The sequence below is a fragment of the Dendropsophus ebraccatus genome, chromosome 8 (assembly GCF_027789765.1).
Source record: "Dendropsophus ebraccatus isolate aDenEbr1 chromosome 8, aDenEbr1.pat, whole genome shotgun sequence".
Taxonomy (NCBI): Eukaryota; Metazoa; Chordata; class Amphibia; order Anura; family Hylidae; genus Dendropsophus; species Dendropsophus ebraccatus.
The window spans coordinates 48,864,115-48,885,370 of NC_091461.1; the positions used below are offsets into that span (position 1 = coordinate 48,864,115).

General features: G+C 41.0%; 1 protein-coding gene across 1 annotated transcript in view; it reads left to right on the forward strand.

The window, feature by feature from the left end:
* Window positions 1-21,256, forward strand: part of PCDH15 (protocadherin related 15) — a 796,162-nt gene that overhangs the window by 629,508 nt on the left and 145,398 nt on the right. Inside the window, exon 25 of the mRNA XM_069981835.1 lies at window positions 14,140-14,267. Coding sequence (XP_069837936.1) covers window positions 14,140-14,267 — 128 coding nt within the window. The remainder of the gene's footprint in view (window positions 1-14,139; window positions 14,268-21,256) is intronic.

Below are 21,256 nucleotides of genomic sequence, written 5' to 3' on the forward strand. Positions count from 1 at the left end.
GTGTTCAGGTCTTCTTGGATACCAAACAATTCAGTAAGACCATAATACGTACCCCTATTGGAGCCAATTTACTTTGCATACCAACATGCAATGAGAGCGCAATTAGACCCAAGCTTCTGGATTAAGGCTGGGTTCTTACTACGTATATTTCAGTCAGTATTGTGGTCCCTATATTACAACCAAAACCAGGAGTGGATTGAAAACACAGAAAGGATCTGTTCATACAATGGTGAAATTGAGTGGATGGCCGCCGTATAACGGTAAATAACTGCCATTATTTCAATACAACAGCCATTGTTTTAAAATAACAGCAAATATTTGCCATTAAATGGCGGCTATCCTCTCAATTTTAACATTGAGTGAACAGATCCTTTCTGTGTTTTTAATCCACTCCTGGTTTTGGTTGCAATATGAGGACCACAATACTGACTGAAATATACGTAGTGTGAACCCAGCCTAACACCGGAAATTTGCCAGTGAGCGTCATGACAGGTACACTTTGAGGGTATTTTATGTCAATACAAGGAGTTTGATCTGTATCAGAGAAAAGGTCCTTTAATGGCTATAAAGATTTGAATAATAATTGAATATTTTACAAATATAATATTTTATATAATATATTTTACAAATTCACTTTAAACATGTAAGTATCGCCAGGATATGCCATCACTATCCATTGGAGTTTGACCATTTGGGACCTTCATGATCTTTGAAATTCAGGGGCCATGAGAAAGAGTTCCAATTCGGGGTGATGATGTTCAGAAAAAATATAGATATTAGGAGCTACAATAAGTCAAGACTCTTGTATTGTATAGCTACATGCAATCTCTTTTGCCCATTTTGGAGTAAATAGAATAAAACTGCTAAAAACATGAGGGATAAGACATGATAAAGTTCATAAAATCCCAGCAGGGGAGACAAAAGTGCATATTGTGTTAATCATCTAATCTTCTACATGTAACATCTGGCTGTTACTGTATTTTAAATGCAAAATATGGCACCAGGCAAATGTCATTCATAAAGACCAAGTGTGCACAGAGCCCTAATTTTAGAGGGAAATGTCAAGACAAAAAAAAAAAAAAAAAAACAGATCTTGCTATACATACAGATCATGCTTTAAATAAGTCCGCCTTTAATTATTATTGTAAGTCCAATAATGACAACAAGTAATTGAACTATAAAAGATAGTTCATTGAACTGATGATTTAGATAGAATGTTATGATACTAAATGATCTTTAATTAGAAACTTCTATAGTAACAATGTACTTTATAGCTGACGTTGGGAGCTGGCATTGCATTAGAAGTTCAGCTGTGCACTTTCAAAGTTGGTTTCAATCTATATCTCCAGAACAGCATGTCATTTCATTGCACAGAGCTGTAATAATGCTGAAAAGTGCTTGCCAGTTATACGCTAGGTAAAATTGATTTGTACCAAGTTGTTCAAGTGCATAGGCATTGTTGGACAAGTGTGAATCATTATCATTAACAAGGAAAAATTACATGCTAAGCTAAAATTAGTGTAACTCAATAAGATAACTTGCCACTCTGCTGTTTGGTGGCACAGAATTGATGCAATAATACAGAGTTAAATAGCAACGAATTAATGTAGCACTGCAGAGTTCAAAGACAATGTAATGATCAGCCACTCCGGGGGTAGGTGACATTGAATGAACACTCTAAAATTAAGCAATGCTAAAATAATTCATCAACGCATCTCCTCTGACACTGGATGGTATCTTTTCATTAAATGCACTACTTAAAAGACAATTGTGAAGTCTGCAGAGATACACAGGTGGAATACAAACAATAATGGCTAAACCTGCTAGGATACTGAATAATAGTATCATTGGGCTAAATAATCACCCTTTTTTTATTATTAAAAGGGGACCACTGAGTAAGCTGACTTTAGGGGTGTTTATCATCTGTGATCTGTGGGAGTGCTAAATTTGTCTATTGCACCCCCACAGGGGAAATGTGGCATTACACAGATCCCATTCAAACGAGTGTTCTGACTGTCATGCTTTGAAAATGTTGGGTCATCTAGAGAGAGGTAGACACATCGTAGGGACTTTAAGCGACTTTATTCCCCTATAAGAATTGTGCATTATATGTACAGAAATGAATATTTTCTATAGATGTCAGTGGTATTTCTCCCTGCTGTTCCTAAAGTGGTAAACATACAAGATGTGTTGCTAGCTTTCTGTTCAGGTGTTGCAAATTGGTATGTGTCTAAAAATGTGTACATCGTATACTTCCTTTATGTACTTCCATAGGCTTGTATTTGCAAGGAGCACTAGTGCTAAAAAGGAATTCATAGAAATATTTCTGTCCTAGACTTATGGCCATTCAGCTGTTGGCAAACTACAATTCCCATCATGCCTGGACAGTCAAAGCTAAAGTAAATAATGGGAACTGTAGCTTTGCAACAGCTGGAGGGCACAGTTTGACACCTGTGATCTAGCTCCTATAGCACTTTATATTAGTGAGATATTTGGAGTCGTTACATCTTTCCTAAATAGGATTATAAAAAATTTTTCTTCGAAATCAACCTGTCAAGGGCCACCGAACTTTTCTTTAAGGCTATGTTCACACAGCGTCAAAAAAAAGGTGCCTGCTTTTTTTTATTTAAAAAGACGTCCGTTATTTAACTGACTGCAATGCAATGCAGTAAAGTCAATGAAATGATGGACGTCAAATGCACACAGTGTATAAAATGACGGACGTTATCTGTGTAAGTGTCAATTGTTTTTCACAATTTTAAACGGAGCTGAAAAAATGTTGTGTGAAGAAGTGCTTTAAGGTGATCTTCCATTATGACAATTGATCCGCAGATTAGGAATTGTCTGATTCGTGAAGATTCAACCAATGGGACACCCAACAATCACAAAAATGGTGGTCTCGAGTGAAATCTTTTCAAATACAGTAGCTCAGTGTACATTACTGTTCCATTTGTAGAATGAGACTGCCAAAAAGAGCCAAGCATAGCACTCTAATGAATGAGACAACACTGTAATACTTTGCACTACTGATATGTGGTATTTTCATGTATAACCTGGCTTGCAGCTGACATGAATATTGAAAGGCTGCAGCTTTGACACAGGCATTTTCAAACAGCCGATTGCTGTGGGTCAGTCCCCTCGCCGTTATAATATTAATGTCTGTCCTGTGGATAGGCCATTAATATTTATAAGCTGGATTGTCCCTTAAATGGTGTGTTCACACGTAACAGAATCACAGCCGTTTTCCCGCTGTGAGCTTGCAGCAAAATCCACTGCAATTCCCATACAGCCAGTTTGAATAGGGTTAAGGGGGGCCGTCCCCCTTAACCCGTGATGACCCGGTGCATACATTACCAATCCACACTCTGGCTTGCTTCTGTGGCTTCTGGCACCCTGATGTTCCACACAGCCAATCATCAGGATGCCGGGAGCCCCAGAAGCAAGCCAGAGTGTGGACTGGTAATGTAATGCACCGGGCCGCCACAAGTTTACATCGTAGTTAATTGTTATTACACAGTAACTCCTCGGCTGTGTTGTTTTTGCTGTTTCTACATTCTTTCAGTTGCACTTGCATAAATTAAATTGTTACTGAATTACCTTGAAGAAATATTACATGTAAATGTAAATTAGATCCTCTGTGTGTCCAACAGCATTACACATGCTGAAGAAACAACATATAGATGCAGAGAAAACCATCTTACTGGTTGAGTCGAAGACTAGCACTGCCCATGGGTTTTAAATTAAAAGGCACACGTATTAAACTAACACACTAATGAGGGTAGATAAGAAGAGCAAATTGATGGATGTCTCTAGGGGGAAAGAACTTTATCATTGTCTAATTCTGCACTTCACTTTGGGTTTCTATAATCACTGAAATGGCTGTAATTGAACATCTACTGCAAGTAAATACATGAACTGGATGAAGGAAAATCTAATCAAATTAACTGACATAAATATGCTCTACGCGCAATGCAAATATTGATAAAACATTTAGCTAACAATTTGTTACACTCTATATTTCTAGATATGAAGTTGAAAAAAAAAAGCAGTGGATAATGGTGAAAATATCATTGTTATAAATCAGAATTTACCTCTAAATGTGAGGGAACAATAGCCATTATCTGCAAAAGAGATACCAATGCTTGGCATGGAGAATAGAATTCAAGCGTATCCTGTTGAAGTGTCTCCTTACAGCTAGCTAATCTCATTTAGCTAACATTTATCAACCCTATATGTGACAAATCATACATGTTTATTTGAATGGAGAAAGAGAGATAAGCACATCAGCCAGTTTAACAGGAGTTTAACATGGTCAATCTTTATTCCCTTTTACATCTCCCATTTAGGGACAGATAGGAGGCCCCTCCATGTATTAGTTTTTGGCTGGATCTGCTACATTTTTTTTATATTTGCTAGAGATGAGTGCAACTCAAGCATGCTCAAATTCTTCTTAATTCTTCGGTATTTGAATACCGATGGCTAAATAAGTTGGTTGCCTATGGCTTGAGTTGCACTCATCTCTAGTATTTGGGGTCAGTTGACAGCTTTTAAGACCAAAGTCAAGATCCTTATACCTCCACCTTAAGGTGGACTAATGTTTCTGGGGGCAGGGTTGCTGTTCACTGTCAGCTCACATGAAGGACCAACCATGTAATTACCATTCCCTTCCTAGAGTGAAGAAAGCTGATTTTCAGTAACTCTCTGCTCTGGCTTATGGCTTGTACTAGATGACTGCACCAGTTCAGTGTCTCAAAACATTGGAGACAATGGACAATATAATAACACCACTTTAATCAATACATACAAATCCAACCACCAGAGGTTACGTACAAATCTTCATGCTAGGAGTTAGACCCTAGAGGTTATCAATGTGAAACAACCCTTAATAAAGTAATATTTCTCCTTGAGGAGTATGTCATAAAGGTGTGTGGATACGTATAGGCCATTCCTGCTCCACTGGGAATCCTGGGAAGAAGGATATGAAAAGCAGCTTTATGATGCCACCTTTGACAGGAAGAATTCCTTTTGAGTTCCCATAGTGCACTGGGGGGGGGGGGGGGGTTGAGAATGAACAAAATTTTCCGACTTTTATCCCCTGTTAGGTTCCCTTTAGGAAGCCTTAGAACACGACTGGGAATGTGATAAGCCAATGTGATATCTTAATGTGATAAGCCAATGTGATCATGTGATAAGCCAATTTAGAACTTGCCCAAAAGGAGAAGTTGTCATACTTTTTAAGAATAAGGGAAATAATGTCTAACACTTTTTAAAGAAGAACCAGATGTCTTGGACTGTTAACAATGTTAAGAAAATCAGACTTGCCACCCGTATTGAGGAAATGGATTGGACCATGAATTATCGTTTCCTAACTCTATCTAATTAAGTAGGTCAGTTTTACCAGTTAATTGAAATGTAGACAATGACAAATTACATTTACTCTGGAACTCTGCAAACAAAATAGATTACTTTATAGTTAAATATATTGCGACCTGTTAAACTAAACAGAGCACAGAACTGTTTAACCCTACAGGGGATATACATAAACAGCAATTGTTCATACAATGTGGCCAAGCCAAAAATAAATGTCAAATCTTTTGAAGCTGGCAAACTAAGGTATTAAAAAAAATGTAGAAACAGTTGTATTTCTACATTTTGTACCTTAACAGAGCTTACCATGTCACTGTCGTTCTAACTTTAGTTTACAATATAGTTTACAATATACATTCATTATTTTTGTTGTTGTTATCATGCTGTAAAAAAAAAGCTGAACTTACCAGAAATCCAGGTCCAGTCTCCTGAAGGCAGATTTTCTGACTTGTGCTGGTTGAAAAAAAAAAACAGAGTAAACACAGGAATTCCGGCCAGTACAGAGAGTCATGGCTCAATGTGTCCATCAGTCACATGACTGCCTTCTCTCTGTGAGTGCTCAGATGGCCTGAGATACACAGGACTTCCTTTTTTTCTGACTGTTTCCTGTTTTTCGAGAAAAAAAATTGTCAGAAAACAGGAAGTTCCGTGTTTTCCATGATAACTAAAAAATAAATAATGAATGTAAATTGCAAACCTGCTTTATATCACATCTACTGTTGATCCAACCCACTTGAAAACAGCGGTATCTCCTGGTGGGCGCACAGTCCTCCGCCGGGTTGGCTAATACCCAGCTCTTTATCCAAGCAAAAAAGTTTGAAGACAGCGTCCTTGCAATATCCAAAAGTTTATTTAGCCAAATGCATACACAGAATACACAACATTTCAGCTCTACGACATACTGAGCCTTTCTCAACATCTACTGTTGATGTAGATTTTGAAAAGTATAACGACAGTGACACTTCAACATAAAAGCAATCTGTGGAATATCTTTTAAGTAATTTTATACTAGATAGTAGGTTACCCCCAACCCCCCTAAAAATAAATAAATAAAATAAAAATTCCCATTAGTTGTTTTCAACAGCACAACAAAGTAGTGATGTGAAGCTCATGGGATACTGTAACAAGTAGAGGAACTATATTGGTCAACTGCAAATTCTGCACTGAAACACTAACTACTAAAGATGATGTTATAAGGTCTTAATCCAACTATTCGATCTGAATAATATGAATAATCTTCACAGTTGAACCTTGCCTTGTATTTGATGTAGTTTTCACAGGAACTCTTGTGACTTCCAGTCTGTGATGACTTGTTCCCTTTAAGAGACACATTCGGCTACATTCACATCACAATGTTTCCATTTATACTTTACATACTTTCACAAAAATATACTTTGCTTCACAATTACATGAGCTAGAAATCACATTTTCTTCACTCAGGAAATATAAGTATGGCGTAAATTTTGCTTGTGGCAAAAAATAAAAAATAAAATAGCTTGAGCTCTAAATGAAATTCAAATGTCTGCAGATGATGCAGCTTTGAAATTATAAAAATTTAAGACAAACTTATGTGGACAGAATAAAAAATTAAATTAAAGATTAATAACACCCCATCATGGCAAATCATGGGGTTCTGGATGTAAGCAGGCCTTGTCTGTCTAAAAAATCTGATCATCTACATCCCTGGCCATTATTACAGCTCTTTTTAACATTTCACTATCTTAGTATTACTTCTATTAAAAAATCTCAAACCTTCCAGTACTCATCAGCCGCTGTATTCCCTACACAAAGTGATGTATTTTTTTTTTCAGTCTGACACAGTGCTCCCTGCTGCCACCTCTGTCCGTGAACTGTCCAAAGCAGTAGAGGTTTTCTATTTTGTTACAGCTATGAACAGTTCCTCCCATGGACAGAGGTGGCAGCAGAGAGCACTATGTCAGACAAGAAAGAAATCTCCACTTCCTGTAGGGCATACAGCAGCTGCTAGATACTGGAAGGCAAAAACACAGAAAAATGCAACAGCTTACCACAATGGCAAAATACACACGCACTGCAGACATGAAAATAGTTAAAAGCTGCCTCCCAACTGCTAAAAAAAAATTCCCCAAAAAATAACATGGCTCTTACCATTTGCAAACAGTGTAAACCACCCCACCAACGATAAGGTGGCCTCATGCCGGGATGGACCCTACACTGTACTATGACCTCTCCATGGCATTTAATACGCCTATGCTCTGGGCATGCAAGATATATCTTATACCGGCAAAAGTAATTACACCACCTGGATGGTGGAGTGTACGACCAAGTAGAGGTAGCCCCTTTCCCATCTAGAATACAGGAAAAAAAAAGACAAATTTGGTCAGCTCTCCTAAAAACACTATTCACACTAGGCAGGAGCACGTTGCTATGGCTGAAATTGCAAACACACAAAAACACAGAAAAATGCAACAGCTCACCGCAATAGCAAGATACAGACCCACCATAGGCATGAAAATACTTAAAAGCAGCCCCCAACTGCTAAAAAAATTTCCCACAAAATAATAAAGCTCTTAGTTACCAGTTGCAAACAGTGTAAACCACCCCACCACCTCATGCTTGGGGTGGACCCTACACTGTACAATGGCCTTTCCATGGCATGTAATACGCCTATGCTCTGGGTGAGCTGTTGCATTTTTCTGTGTTTTTGTGTGATTGCAATTTTAGCCATAGCAACGTGCTCTTGCCTAGTGTGAATGGTGTTCTAGGAGACCAAATTTGTCTATTTTTCTTTGTTCCAGATGGGGGGAGTGGCTGCCTCTACTTAGCTGTGCACTCCACCCATCCCACCCAGGTGGCGTAATTACTTTTGCGGTATAAGATGGATCTTGTATGCCAGAGTGCAGTTACATCCAGTGACTCACAAAGATCGTCTGCTCTTCGTTGTTCACTTTTCCTTTTTCTCTCCATTCAGCCTGGGTCATCTTGAATACTTCTCCTGCCCATAAATCCTATTTCCATAATCAGCCAAAGAAACATTTTAGGCTCCTTGCTTAGTATTTAGAGTAAAAGAGAACAAAAACAGCGCTCCATGTGCAGGACCAGATGCAATAGGATGGATAAAAATCCAGTAATGGAGTAAAACTGGGTCCCCTCTCACATGTCTGAGTTGTGCCAAGGTACAACTCTCCATGCATATACAGTATTCAAGAAGGAAATCAGTGTGCAGCCTTCCTGCAAACCCACGCCAGGGCCGTAGCAAGATGCAGTCCTCCTCTCCTAATTTCAGTAGGATTAACAGGTGCAACTACCCTCAACAGATGAAGTAAAAAAAACTACTATATTAAAATAATAAAAATGTTTATAAAAGGCTCAGCATTACACGTTTCTAGACCGGAGCAGTCCCCTGTGCCCCTGTGTATTAGTTAGGCCCTTCTCTGCCCTCATATAGTTTAAGGCTCCCTTGTGCCCCCATGTAATATATAGCATAGGCCCCTCTGTGCAGTCTCCGTATAAGACAGCCCACCCCCCATGTGCAGCATCCCCATATAGTAAAGGCCCGTTCATATAAAACATCCCCATTTAGTAAAGGCCCCTTCATATGCAGCATCCCAATATAATAAAGCTCCCCCTTCTCTGCAGTATTCCCATATAGTAAAGGTTGTTTCTAAAACAAATGAGCTAATTTTTTTTTCTAATCCTCAATAATCACTTTAACTTTTAACTGTTTCCTAATGGGTTTTTCAGTTTAGTTTTGGGTTATTGCCTATTACGATCTTGTTACCTGCTGGCATTGATCATTTTAGTTTACTTTAGGGGTTGGGACGGTTTTTATACCTTTAGGGCCATTAGAAAAAAAAAAAAAAAAAAAAAAAAGGTGGACAACACCTTAATTTTTCACTAGTTAATGACTGAGGAATCGAGGATGATATGCAATACTGACACATATATGGTGTGACAAATATGGAAAGGAGTAAGATTTCTTTATAATCCGAGATGTTAAAAATGGTCAACAATTTAGGGCTATGTTCACAGATGAGATCGGCCGTTCCGTGACTCCGGCCGGGTGATCTTTCCTCCGTGGAGCTCTGATGCGGGCGCATCAACACGCACCTGCAATCTACGGCTGTAGAGAACTACGGCCGTAGATTTACATGGTGTGAACATAGCCTAAATGTATGTAAAATAATTGCATAACTCTAACAGACTTCAAAAGTAGATGTGAACGCATTATTACAGGACACACAAGCATTGCAAATACACTCACCGGCCACTTTATTAGGTACACCATGCTAGTAACGGGTGGTCTTCTGCTGCTGTAGCCCATCTGCCTCAAAGTTCGAGGTACTGTGCATTCAGAGATGCTCTTCTGCCTACCTTGGTTGTAACGGTTGGCTATTTGAGTCACTGTTGCCTTTCTATCAGCTGGAACCAGTCTGCCCATTCTCCTCTGACCTTTGGCATCAATAAGGCATTTCCACCCACAGAACTGCCGCTCACTGGATGTTTTTTCTTTTTCGGACCATTCTCTGTAAACCCTAGAGATGGTTGTGCGTGAAAATCCCAGTAGATCAGCAGTTTCTGAAATACTCAGACCAGCCCTTCTGGCACCAACAACCATGCCACGTTCAAAGGCACTCAAATCACCTTTCTTCCCCATACTGATGCTCGGTTTGAACTGCAGGAGATTGTCTTGACCATGTCTACATGCCTAAATGCACTGAGTTGCCGCCATGTGATTGGCTGATTAGAAATTAAGTGGTAACATGCAGTTGGACAGGTGTACCTAATAAAGTGGCCGGTGAGTGTACATTTGTGCTATATCAAACAAGAAAACGTATATTTTAAAAAACGCTATAACAAAACAGAAAAAAATCTAATCTTCATTAATAAAACATAATTACCAAACATTGTGATTTGGATGGAAATATATACAGTAGTAGGTACATATAACTCATATAACCATCTTAGAAGTAAATATATTCTGCCCTCACTTTGCACTTTGCATTTTGGCTTATAAATATGTATTTCGTAAAATTCTTTAGGTAATTGTCCACATATAATGTTTTTAGTTTTATCTTCGGATGCTGCATTTGCCAAGATTTTTTTTTTTTTTTTTTTTTTATACAAGAAGTTATCCAACAGCGGCTCGACTATGCTTATATAACCTACTTCTGTGATATACATATATCATATATAGATTTTTTTATTTTATTTTTTTGGCTAGTAAGGAATAGCAAAATAATAGTTAAAAATCCTTCAAATTCATAATTATATATTGAATTTGTATACATAAGGCTGCCTTTAGAGATGTTGTATGATCCTATGGATATTCACTTATGATAATGAAATACCTTTCAGTCAGCTTAAAGGGGTAGTCCACAGAGAAAAAAATGTTTTCTAATAAACCGGTATCAGATAGTCATACAGATTTGTTATTTAGTTTCATCAGAAATATTCAAGCCTTCGAGTACTTTTGATCTGCTGTATGTCCTTCAGGAAGTAGAGTCTTATAGTAGAGTTTTTTTTTATGGAAATTTGCTTCTGTTTTGGACAGTTCCTGTCACAGACAGATGGCAGCTGAGAGCAACATGTGAGATTGGAAAGAATACGCCATGTCCTGTAGGCCATACAACAGATGAAAAGAACTTACAGATTAAGGACCCTATTCCACAGGAACGATAATCGGCCGAATCGGCCCGATTCGGCCGATTATCGCTCGGTGGAATAGAGAGAACGATCAGCTGATGATCATGTCATCAGCTGATCATTAATTTAGGGCCAGACCTAAAATCATTGTTCCCCCACTGCGCATCGCTACGGTGGAATAGTGGTGGCGGCGGGCGACTGGCGATTTGAGAAGCGCAGCATACATTAACTGCAGGGCTTCTTCTCTTCTCTGTCTTCGTTCCCGGGGTCCCGCGCGCTCTAGCTTCAGAATGGCCTGTCAGCTGACAGGCCACTCAGCCAATCACAGGCCGCGGCGGTCCCGGCCTGTGATTGGTTGAGCGCTCTGTCAGCTGACAGGCCATTCTGAAGCTAGAGCGCGCGGGACCCGGGGAGGAAGACAGAGCGGAGGAGAAGACCTGACAGGTAATGTATGCTGCAATGTCATCGGTAACGATGTCCCTGCAGCCCTCGCTCAACGATCATCGGGCCATGGAATAGGCCCAGTAAACGAGCGGCGATCTAGCAGATCGTCGCTCGTTTACATCGTTGATCGGGCCCTGCTCGGCCTGTGGAATAGGGCCCTAATAGAAGAAATTTACTTATCTGTACAACTTTGTGGCACTAGTTTATTTGAAATTTTATTTCTTGAGTACCCCTTTAATAGATCAAGTATACATCCCTGAATTTCTACGGTAGTGCTTGCTTTTTGAACCCCCACAATGTCAATGTTTCTCTGCATCACCTCCTTAGATATAAAAAAGGAGTGTTCTGGCACTTTAATATTGTTAGCCAAGCCTTAGGATAGATCAGATCAGTGAGGGCCAGTAACCCTGCTATAAAGCTACAAAATGTACAGAGTTGTGCCTGGAAAGCAATGGAAATTGATTGATATTTAAAGAGGGTGCCATAAGTTAGGAACAAGATCAATCTCAGATTGGTGTTGGTCTAAGGATTGGCCATCAGCATATCAGGGAAGTTTCTAGGTCATTTTGGCATTGTGCTAATCTAAAAAAGCGTGACGTTTGATGTGTGTGTTTTTGTGTGTGTGTGGGGGGGTGCTATTGATAAGTGCTGAGAGTGGCCTCCTGAAAAACTGAAAAAAACCTTTAAATAAAACATTTTAAATGCCTGCTGCCAGAGCTAGGGGGAGCTCTGGAGTTTTTGTACACTCTGCTATTGTTCAGTAACCACCTTATTTTTTAACCCCCCCCCCCCCCTCAGATAATATTTATTTTATGTGTAGAGGACAAGATTACGATTTACTATCAGTCTAACAGAATATTACTGAATGATATTGTTGAGATTTGAATATCTGCCATTTACAACTCTAAGGCACAACCATGTGTTAACATCATACAGCTTATTACTGATTGCTCCATTATGAAGCTGTGATTATACTGCAATTTCTTTCTTCCTGACATATACAGCTATGACAAATAATATTTAATCTATGTTTGCTTTTTGCAAATCAAAATTCAAATGGAATCCGATTACCATGTCATGTCGATGTATTGTGGCAGGGCGCTTATTGCTCAGGGTCACTCACATTACATTTTTAGTCATGCAAATCCTACAACTCTCTACATTAAACAAATACTCCCACACCAATTGCATTAACCTGGCTAAGCCGTAACTGCTAACTTTATAAGGGCAGGTCCTAATGTGAATGTATGGAAAATATACAGACTGATTAAATAGAGATTACTTGGATGGATGTTGTACAGTGTAGACAGGGAAATGTTGTAAAATAATTTATTAGGTAAACACTAAACAGCAGGTTACTGCCAAAACAATGTGAATTGTCACAGGGTTTCGGAATTTTAAATCCAACAGGTGCCTTTATATCCATAAAAAAAAATGCAATAAAATGATATCCATGCTTTCCAGATAGAGCTTTTCTTTATAAAGCATTCAGAGATGTACAGAAGTAGCCATGGTTATCCTGAGTGCATCAACCCGATAAAGCAACGTGTTGTGTTGGGATATCCTAATGCACAGGGCTGGCTCCAGGTTTTTGTGGACCCATTGGCGAGTGTCAGTGGGCCCCATTGTGAAGCATTGACGTCAATGGAAAGACGGACATTCAATGCGCACAATGTATTGAGTAATGGATGTTATCACCGCGGACATCAAAACAATGATCATGACAATTAATTTCGGACGCCTTTTGCAAACAGTGGACATTTTTTATTAGTGGTTCTCACCCAGTTTTTCTTTTATCTCCGTCCTTTCTCTCTTTTACTATTAAATTAAATGGACTTTTCAATTAAGACACACCCAAAGGTCAATTAGTAACCCCAAACTGGTATAATATAAAGTCATAGCACTAAGGGAAGGCTATACAGCTAAATGAAGTCTGTTTTAGACTCACAATGACGGATATCATTATAAATGAAGCTCAGAAGATGTTGTATGAAAATAGCCCTCAATTGATTTCTAGAAATTTTGAAATTCCAATAAAACCAAGCAGTTAATAAAAAAAAGCTGCAACTTTTTCCTGAAGTATGCCCTGCTCATCTGATGGACGGGGCAAGTAGGGAGAAGGCAGGTGTAAATCATGGCGAAAATCTACACCAGCTCAGAGCTGGTATAGCAGTTTAAACTTCACTGGATTTCACACCAGCTCAGAGCTAGTACGGCAGCCTAAGGATCTGCGCATTTACTGATGGGTGCAATAAATCAAGCACAGGAACAAATAATACAGTGAACTATGTGCTCATAAAAGTGTTAGATGGCTTTTAATGGTTACGGGCATGACATTTTAGTTAGGTATTTTAATCCAATAACTAGTATAATAAAAACACATCATTAAAAGGTGGGCCAGTTAATGAAAGCTTTATGGTATGTTGGGAAATCTTGAGATGGCAATATAGCAATATTGTAAACTGTGCACACAGATAAGGCAAGTATCTGATCTCAGGGAGAGGGCCTGTATGCTCTAACTTCATGGATATTGTAAAAATCTTTAAGATGGGCTTAATTTGCATCATGTAACTCAATCCCTCAGGAAGTTACAAATGTGTTTTATCCCTCAAGACACATTTTATATTAAACTGAAAGCAAATGCAAGTGTAGAAGAAAGAGGGTTTTTTTTTATAGAATATCTCATTTTTTTTCTCACTACAGGTAATACAGCTATAGTGTACATTGAAGTGCAGGATGAAAATGATCATGCTCCACTATTTTCAAAAAAGCTTTATCTTGGAGGAGTGTCAGAAGATGCCAGGATGTTTGCATCAGTGCTCAAAGTCAAGGTAGGTCCAAAAAATCTCCTCTGGTGAGAAGGTACAATGGTAAGTTCAAAGAAAGTGAAAATAAATCCATGTTTCTCATAAAATGAGAGAGATTATTTTAGTATGTACATGTGTCAAAAATGAAAATAATCAGTGGTAAACCTAGATAATAATACAGTATGTGTTAAGATTCCCCAACAGCAAATGTATGTTGGGTAGGACCCCAAGTCATTACTTTCATGCTGTCTGAACCACATGTCAAGTATGTTCCAACTGTACTTTAAGGCTGGATTCATACAAGCATTAAATATGGGCATATCTTTGGTGTTCATACTATTTCCAGGCTGATCACAGGTCCAATGATCCGAACTAATAGCATCGTAGATCATTACCGTGCCGCACTCCCCACCCCTCCCCTCCCCCCCGGTTGACCCCAACATCTATGGGAAATCCGGACGGACATCCGCTCCCTTGACCCCCCTTTATCCCCCCCCCCGAACCGCGTAAGTGATCGCATGACTGCATGGGGTAACCATAGCAACCCAAGTGCTGCACAGTGCGTCTGGGCTGCTACAGTTTATATTGATGAATATAGAACCTGCTGTTTTTTTTACTGTATCCCAACTTAAAGATAAATCCCATTTAAAATAATTAGGCAAGTAATTGTGTTTCTGATAGATTAATAAGATTCCCAGGGACTCAAAAATACTACATTTTAATAGCTTGATGTGAGCCATTTGTAATTTAATTCACTATTACGTTTAATTTCTTTACATTTGATTTAAGTTTAATTAGCTTTCTCTTGCGTTCATCAGCCAGTAACAAAGCACTGTAAAAACTATTAATACTTTATTTAGCCTCTAGTAACAAAGATTTTTCTCTCACTTACACATTCTTATTTTTATGAAAATAGGCATTTGTAGTGTATTTCCTCTTACACATATGGATAAATCACTTAAATGGGTATTCCCCCCAAGAGCTAAAAAAAATAAAATGCTCCCAAACCTAGCTGGTCTTACTCACCAAGCCCCCCTGAGAATTTTGAGCCATCTCCCGTCTTTCTAGCTGCTTCCGTTCCTGAGTTACAAGTTTTTTAGAAAGCCGAACTATATCCAACATGGCTCCAGCCAGAAAACTACATCTCCCATCATGCAATCCTTACGACTGATTGGTCCATGATGTAGCAGAGCTGATATCCACAAGATATAACAAAGTTGAGAGCGTAGCATAGCAGAGTTGAGTGCGTTGCATAGCAGTGTTGAGTGCGTTGCATAGCAGTGTTGTGTGCGTTGCATAGCAGAGTTGTGTGCGTTGCATAGCAGAGTTGTGTGCGTTGCATAGCAGAGTTGTGTGCGTTGCATAGCAGAGTTGTGTGCGTTGCATAGCAGAGTTGTGTGCGTTGCATAGCAGAGTTGTGTGCGTTGCATAGCAGAGTTGTGTGCGTTGCATAGCAGAGTTGAGAGAGTTGCTTAGAAGAGTTGAGTTATTTGAGTGAGGGGGGCCGCAGGTGAGCCGGTGAGCCGTGCGTGGGGGGGGGGTGACGTGGGTTGAGTTGCGAAGTACAATGACCCTATATATCTATATGGAGTAGGGAGGAGAGAGGAGGTGAAGATGGAGGAGAGAGGAGGTGATGGGGGAGATGGAGTTGGGAGGGAGAGAGGAGGTGAAGGTGGGGGGGAGAGATGTGAAGGGGGGAGAGATGTGAAGGCGGGGGGAGATGTGAAGGGGGGAGAGAGATGTGAAGGGGGGAGAGAGATGTGAAGGGGGAGAGAGATGTGAAGGGGGGAGAGACGTGAAGGGGGGGAGAGACGTGAAGGGGGGGGAGAGATGTGAAGGGGGGGGAGAGATGTGAAGGTGGGGGAGAGATGTGAAGGGGGGAGAGAGATGTGAAGGGGGGGAGAGGAGGTGAAGGGGGGGAGAGAGAGATGTGAAGGGTGTGGGGGGGAGGTGAAGGCTTGGGGGGGGAGACACCACCACCCCCGTTCCCACCCGCAGCACCTTGCCCCCCCCCCCCCGTCTCACCCGTGGCACAGCTGGAAGCGGCGGTACCAACACCCCTGGACCCCACACAGCTCAGTACAGCACCCCCCGCCGCCGGTTACTTTGCTTGGTTGCTGGGATGCGGGGGGTGCTATGGGGTGCTCACTAATCGTCCGATCCCCCCCTCCTCCTATACCAAGTACACCCCCCCTTCCGATACCGAATACATCACCCCCTCATCAGCTCTGCAGCACCGGGCCGTCTCAGCTTCCATCACAGCAGGAGCTCACAGCGTTCTGTGCGGGACAAAGCATGGTGAGCTGCTGCAGCTGCTGTGATGGAAGCTGAGACGGCCCGGTGCTGCAGATCTGATGAGGGGGTTATGTATTCGGTATCGGAAGGGGGGGGGGAATGTACTTAGTATAGGAGGAGGGGGGGATCGGACGATTAGTGAGCGCCCCATAGCACCCCCCGCATCCCGGCAACCAAGCAAAGTAGCCGTCGGCGGGGGGTGCTATACTGAGCTGTGTGGGGTCCGGGGATGTTGGTACCGCTGCTGCCAGCTGTGCCACGGGTGAGACGGGGGAGTTCGTGGGCCGAGGTGCTGCAGGTGGGACTGGGGGTGGTCGTGCCACGGGTGAGACGGGGGGGGGGGGGGGGGGGTCTTGGCCCGAGGTGCTGCGGGTGAGAACGGGGGTGGTCGTGCCGCGGGTGAGAACGGGGGTTGTGGTGGCGGTGAATCCCGGAGGGGGTGCGGGGGGTGCCGAGGTAAGCTGCGGGGGGGGGGGGAACAGGTGTGTTCAGGGGCGAGGGGGCACACAGGTGACCTGGGGGGAGGCAGTCGGGAGACAGCAGCAGCTGTCAGTGTACTCCCTCACTTCAATAGGCAGGGTTAGAAGCCAGCCCATTGAAGAGAGGGAGGACACGTGATGCCGTCTCGGAGGGTCGGGGCCAGGAGCAGGGAGCGTGTCGGAGTGGACTGAGAGCTGATGATTCTATGCAAACGGTGGGGGTGAGTGCTTCTAGATAACAGCAAAACTGTTCAGAATCCGTAATAACTTTATATTGGAAAGATGGAAAGCTACGGGTGGGCAACGTATTAATGCAAAAAAAATTGGGGGGGGAATACCCCTTTAAGTGCTTGTTTAGCAAATAACAAGCAATTTTTTCCTTAAATGATAGCCATTTAAACAAAAAGTAAATCGCTATGAAACGACATTACTGCAATCGTATTTGCGATCGTAATATATACTGATCCCTGTGAACAACCCAACGATGAATGTTCCCACTGTAAGACTTATGAACAATTAATGATGATTTTGAGGTCAGCTCAAAAGATGGGATCACTGACATAGTAAGATTTTTGCTTAATATCGAATTATTTATTGCAAGATAATAGGCCTGTATAAAAGGTCTTAAAGGGGTTATTCAGCATTAGAGAAACAGGTCCACATTCATCCAGAGGCAGATGACTGTTGTCTAATCTGGGTGGGGTTTTGCCAATCAGTTATGGTGCGTTTACACAGGCAGATTTATCTGACAGATTTTTGAAGCCAAAGCCAGGCACATACCATAAATATTGAAAGACTGATATTTCTCCTCTTTTCAAATCCATTCCTGGCTTTGGCTTAAAATCTTTGGCAGATAATCTGTCAGATAATCTCTCTGTGTAAACGCACCATTACATTGAAGAGAATAGAATTTACAGGGAACTCGTCACCATAAAAAGGCTACTTTAGGGTCCATTTACACAGAAAGATTATCTGACAGATTATCTGCCAAAGACTTGAAGCCAAAACCAGGAATGGATATGAAAAGAGGAGAAATCTCAGGCTTTCCTTTATGACCTGATCTCTGTTTATAGTCGGTTTCTGGCTTTTGCTTCAAATCTTTGGCAGATAATCTGTCAGATAATCTTTCAGTGTAAATGGACCCTTTAACGATTTTGAAGTAACAATTTTTTTTATAATGATCAGCGTTTAGACGGTACAATATATCGTACGGAAAAATCGTTTTGCGATCACGTGCCCGCAGCCCGTCCAACCGGAGCCCGCCCCCCGCTCGCAGCTCGGCCCCCTGCTCATCCGCAGCCCCCTGCGCTGCCCCGATCGCCACCCCCGGAGCGGTGGCAGGAAGGGGGGTGACGATCGGGGCGGCGGGGGTGACGATCGGGGCGGCAGGGGTGGCGATCGAGCCGGCGCAGGGGGCTGTGGATGAGCGGGGGGCCGGGCGGCGTGCGGCCGGACTATCGCGGCGACGGCTGTTTACACGGAACGATCGGCAATTTTTTTGTGAACGACGATTTATGAACATGTTAAAAGATCAAAATGAACGATTTATTGATCGTTCGCCGTGTTTACACGTACAATTATCGTTCGAATTTGATCGTTATCGCGAAAATTTGCCCGATAATCATTCCGTGTAAACGTAGCATAAGGTTTTGGCATCATGTTATATTGGCAACAGGTTCTCTTTAACTTTATTCCACACCTGAAATGGAGACAAGGGTGGTGTTGTCTCTGAAAGAATGTGACCATGTTTATTCTAACACTAGATAACTTATTTAAAGGAGAAGTCTGGCAAAAAATATTATTGTATTGCCCCCCAAAAGTTTAACAAATCCCCAATATATACTTATTACAGAAAATGCTTATAAAGTGCTTTCCCCCTGCATTTACTACTACATCAAGGCTTCACTTCCTGGATAAAATGATGATGTCACGACTAGAGATGAGCGAACCTGCCGAGGTACGGGTTCGTATGATCCTGAACTCTCGGCGTCTGATTCCCGCTGTCTGCAGGCTCTGTTGTCCCGCTGTCTGCAGGCTGTCTGGAAAACTGGGAAACAGCCTACTATGGCTATGGCTGTATCCCAGTTTTCCAGGCAGCCCTCAAAAACCTTAGGGTCCATTTACACAGAAAGATTATCTGACAGTTTATCTGCCAAAGATTTGAAGCAAAAGCCATCATCCTCTCCAGCAGCCACAGCCCGCACAGCTCTGGGAGTCTGGGCGTGACATCACCATGTTATCCAATAAGTGAAGCCTTGATGCAGTAATAAGTGCAGTAATAAGCAGTTTATAAGCATTTCCTGTGACAAGTGTATATTGGGGATTTGTACAACACTTGGTGGGCAATAAAATACTTTAATAAAAATATTCGCCGGACTTCTCCTTTAAGTGTGTAGGTGTTATCTTTTATTTGTTAATGTCTCTCTGCAACAATTTTAGTATTTTTTTTAACCTGCTTTGGAGTCATTTTATAAAAACAGCATCTATTTACCCTAATAGGGCGTTTGGGCTTCATAGTTGGCATCTACCCTTTTAGGGACTCCTTTTATGGCCTGAATAGGATAAGAGCTGCTTTATAGGAGAACCAGTTGTTTAAATTTCCATTACACATTATATTGTAAGCCAATCCAATCAAAATTGTGAGATCAAACACATAAATGTAGGTGCTAATAATAGCTTTTACACACAATTTCCGGTTTAGTATTTTAGGTCCAGTCATGTGATAATTCTTCCCTGTAATAAGACAAATATAAACTTTAGGCAATATCCTGTGCTTACTGAAAAATCATGGATGTTTTAAAGCTTGATCCAAGGGGTAGCCCTTATTTGTGCTGTGTACTTAGTGCTTTTATATTGTGAGATTTCATTACCCAAGAACATCAAAATTTCTGAGCCAATTCTGCTGGAACCCATGCTAGTTCTTGTCAATCACTTTTCAGAAGCTCTTGAGCCTGGATTTATGACCTTACTTTTCCTTCAACAGCTTCCCCTAGTCTTCACATCAAATCTTACCTACATATAAATAATCAGATGTAACAAGCACCAAGCAGCCAATTCAAGGAAAATGTTGCATTTTGATCAATATTAACTGTGCATTTGAAGCATTGTTCTCCACACGGGTGCTTTTATTACATTATTCTTGTTGCTACAATATACACTGTAGATCTCTACAGTCACATTGTTCAGTTTATTACTTCCCATGCAAAATCCTATGATGTGAGAAAACTGTATATGTCTCCTTGAAGAATGTTTTGAACTTTGTCATTTGTTTGTAAAGCATTAACCAACAGAAATGACACCTTTTCCTTTTGGTTCATATTATAGTGTTGAAAATGTCGGGTCAGAGATATTAGCTCTGACATGGGCTGGGTATAAAAAATATAATATCAGGACAGGTCTAAGACAAAAACATACTTAGGGCCTGTTCACACTGAGCAAAACAGGCAGAAATTCTGAGCGGAACCCTTGCCGTGGACTCTGCTTGGAATTCCGCCTGCCTCACTGTCTCAATGTGATGCACCGTTGACTCTGCTTGGAATTCCGCCTGCCTCACTGTCTCAATGTGATGTCTCATGTGTCTCCACTCCAAGAATTGAAATGTAGTGACTTGCACTTAATAGGGACTGTTAAACTTTGGTTCCAAGGTACTCTGGATGTGTCTTTTCAGAACCACCCAGTCTCCTGGTTTGAGCAGGATTGACCCCCTCTTGTGAGTCTGGAAGTGAAGAAAAAACAGCGTGGTTTCGGCCACATGCATTTCTCTACATATAGAAACATTGTTTAAGATGTGTTTTTCCTGGTTTTTAACTGCTTAAAACATAAATTGAATCAATGATTAGAGCCGTCTGCATATTGTGTGAAGGAATTCTCACCACAGGATTGGTAAATTGGTAGGTGAGAGCTTGAGACCTCAACAATTCCCCCATACACCCCCTTAATCCATCAGAAAGACATTGTTCAGTTTATTACTTCCCATGCAAAATCCTATGATGTGAGAAAACTGTATATGTCTCCTTGAAGAATGTTTTGAACTTTGTCATTTACTAGCAAGTCTGAATAGGAGGTGGGAGACAAAAAAAAAAGTTGTTTCCTTCCCCCTGCTCCCTGGTGCTGAGTGGTAAATACCACCTTGTTTATTAATTTTGTTGCTGAGGTATAGATATCAAATAGATATATAATACATATATGTAAATAGGTATTACGGATAAAATGAATAGCCAAAGGGCATAATGAAATTCT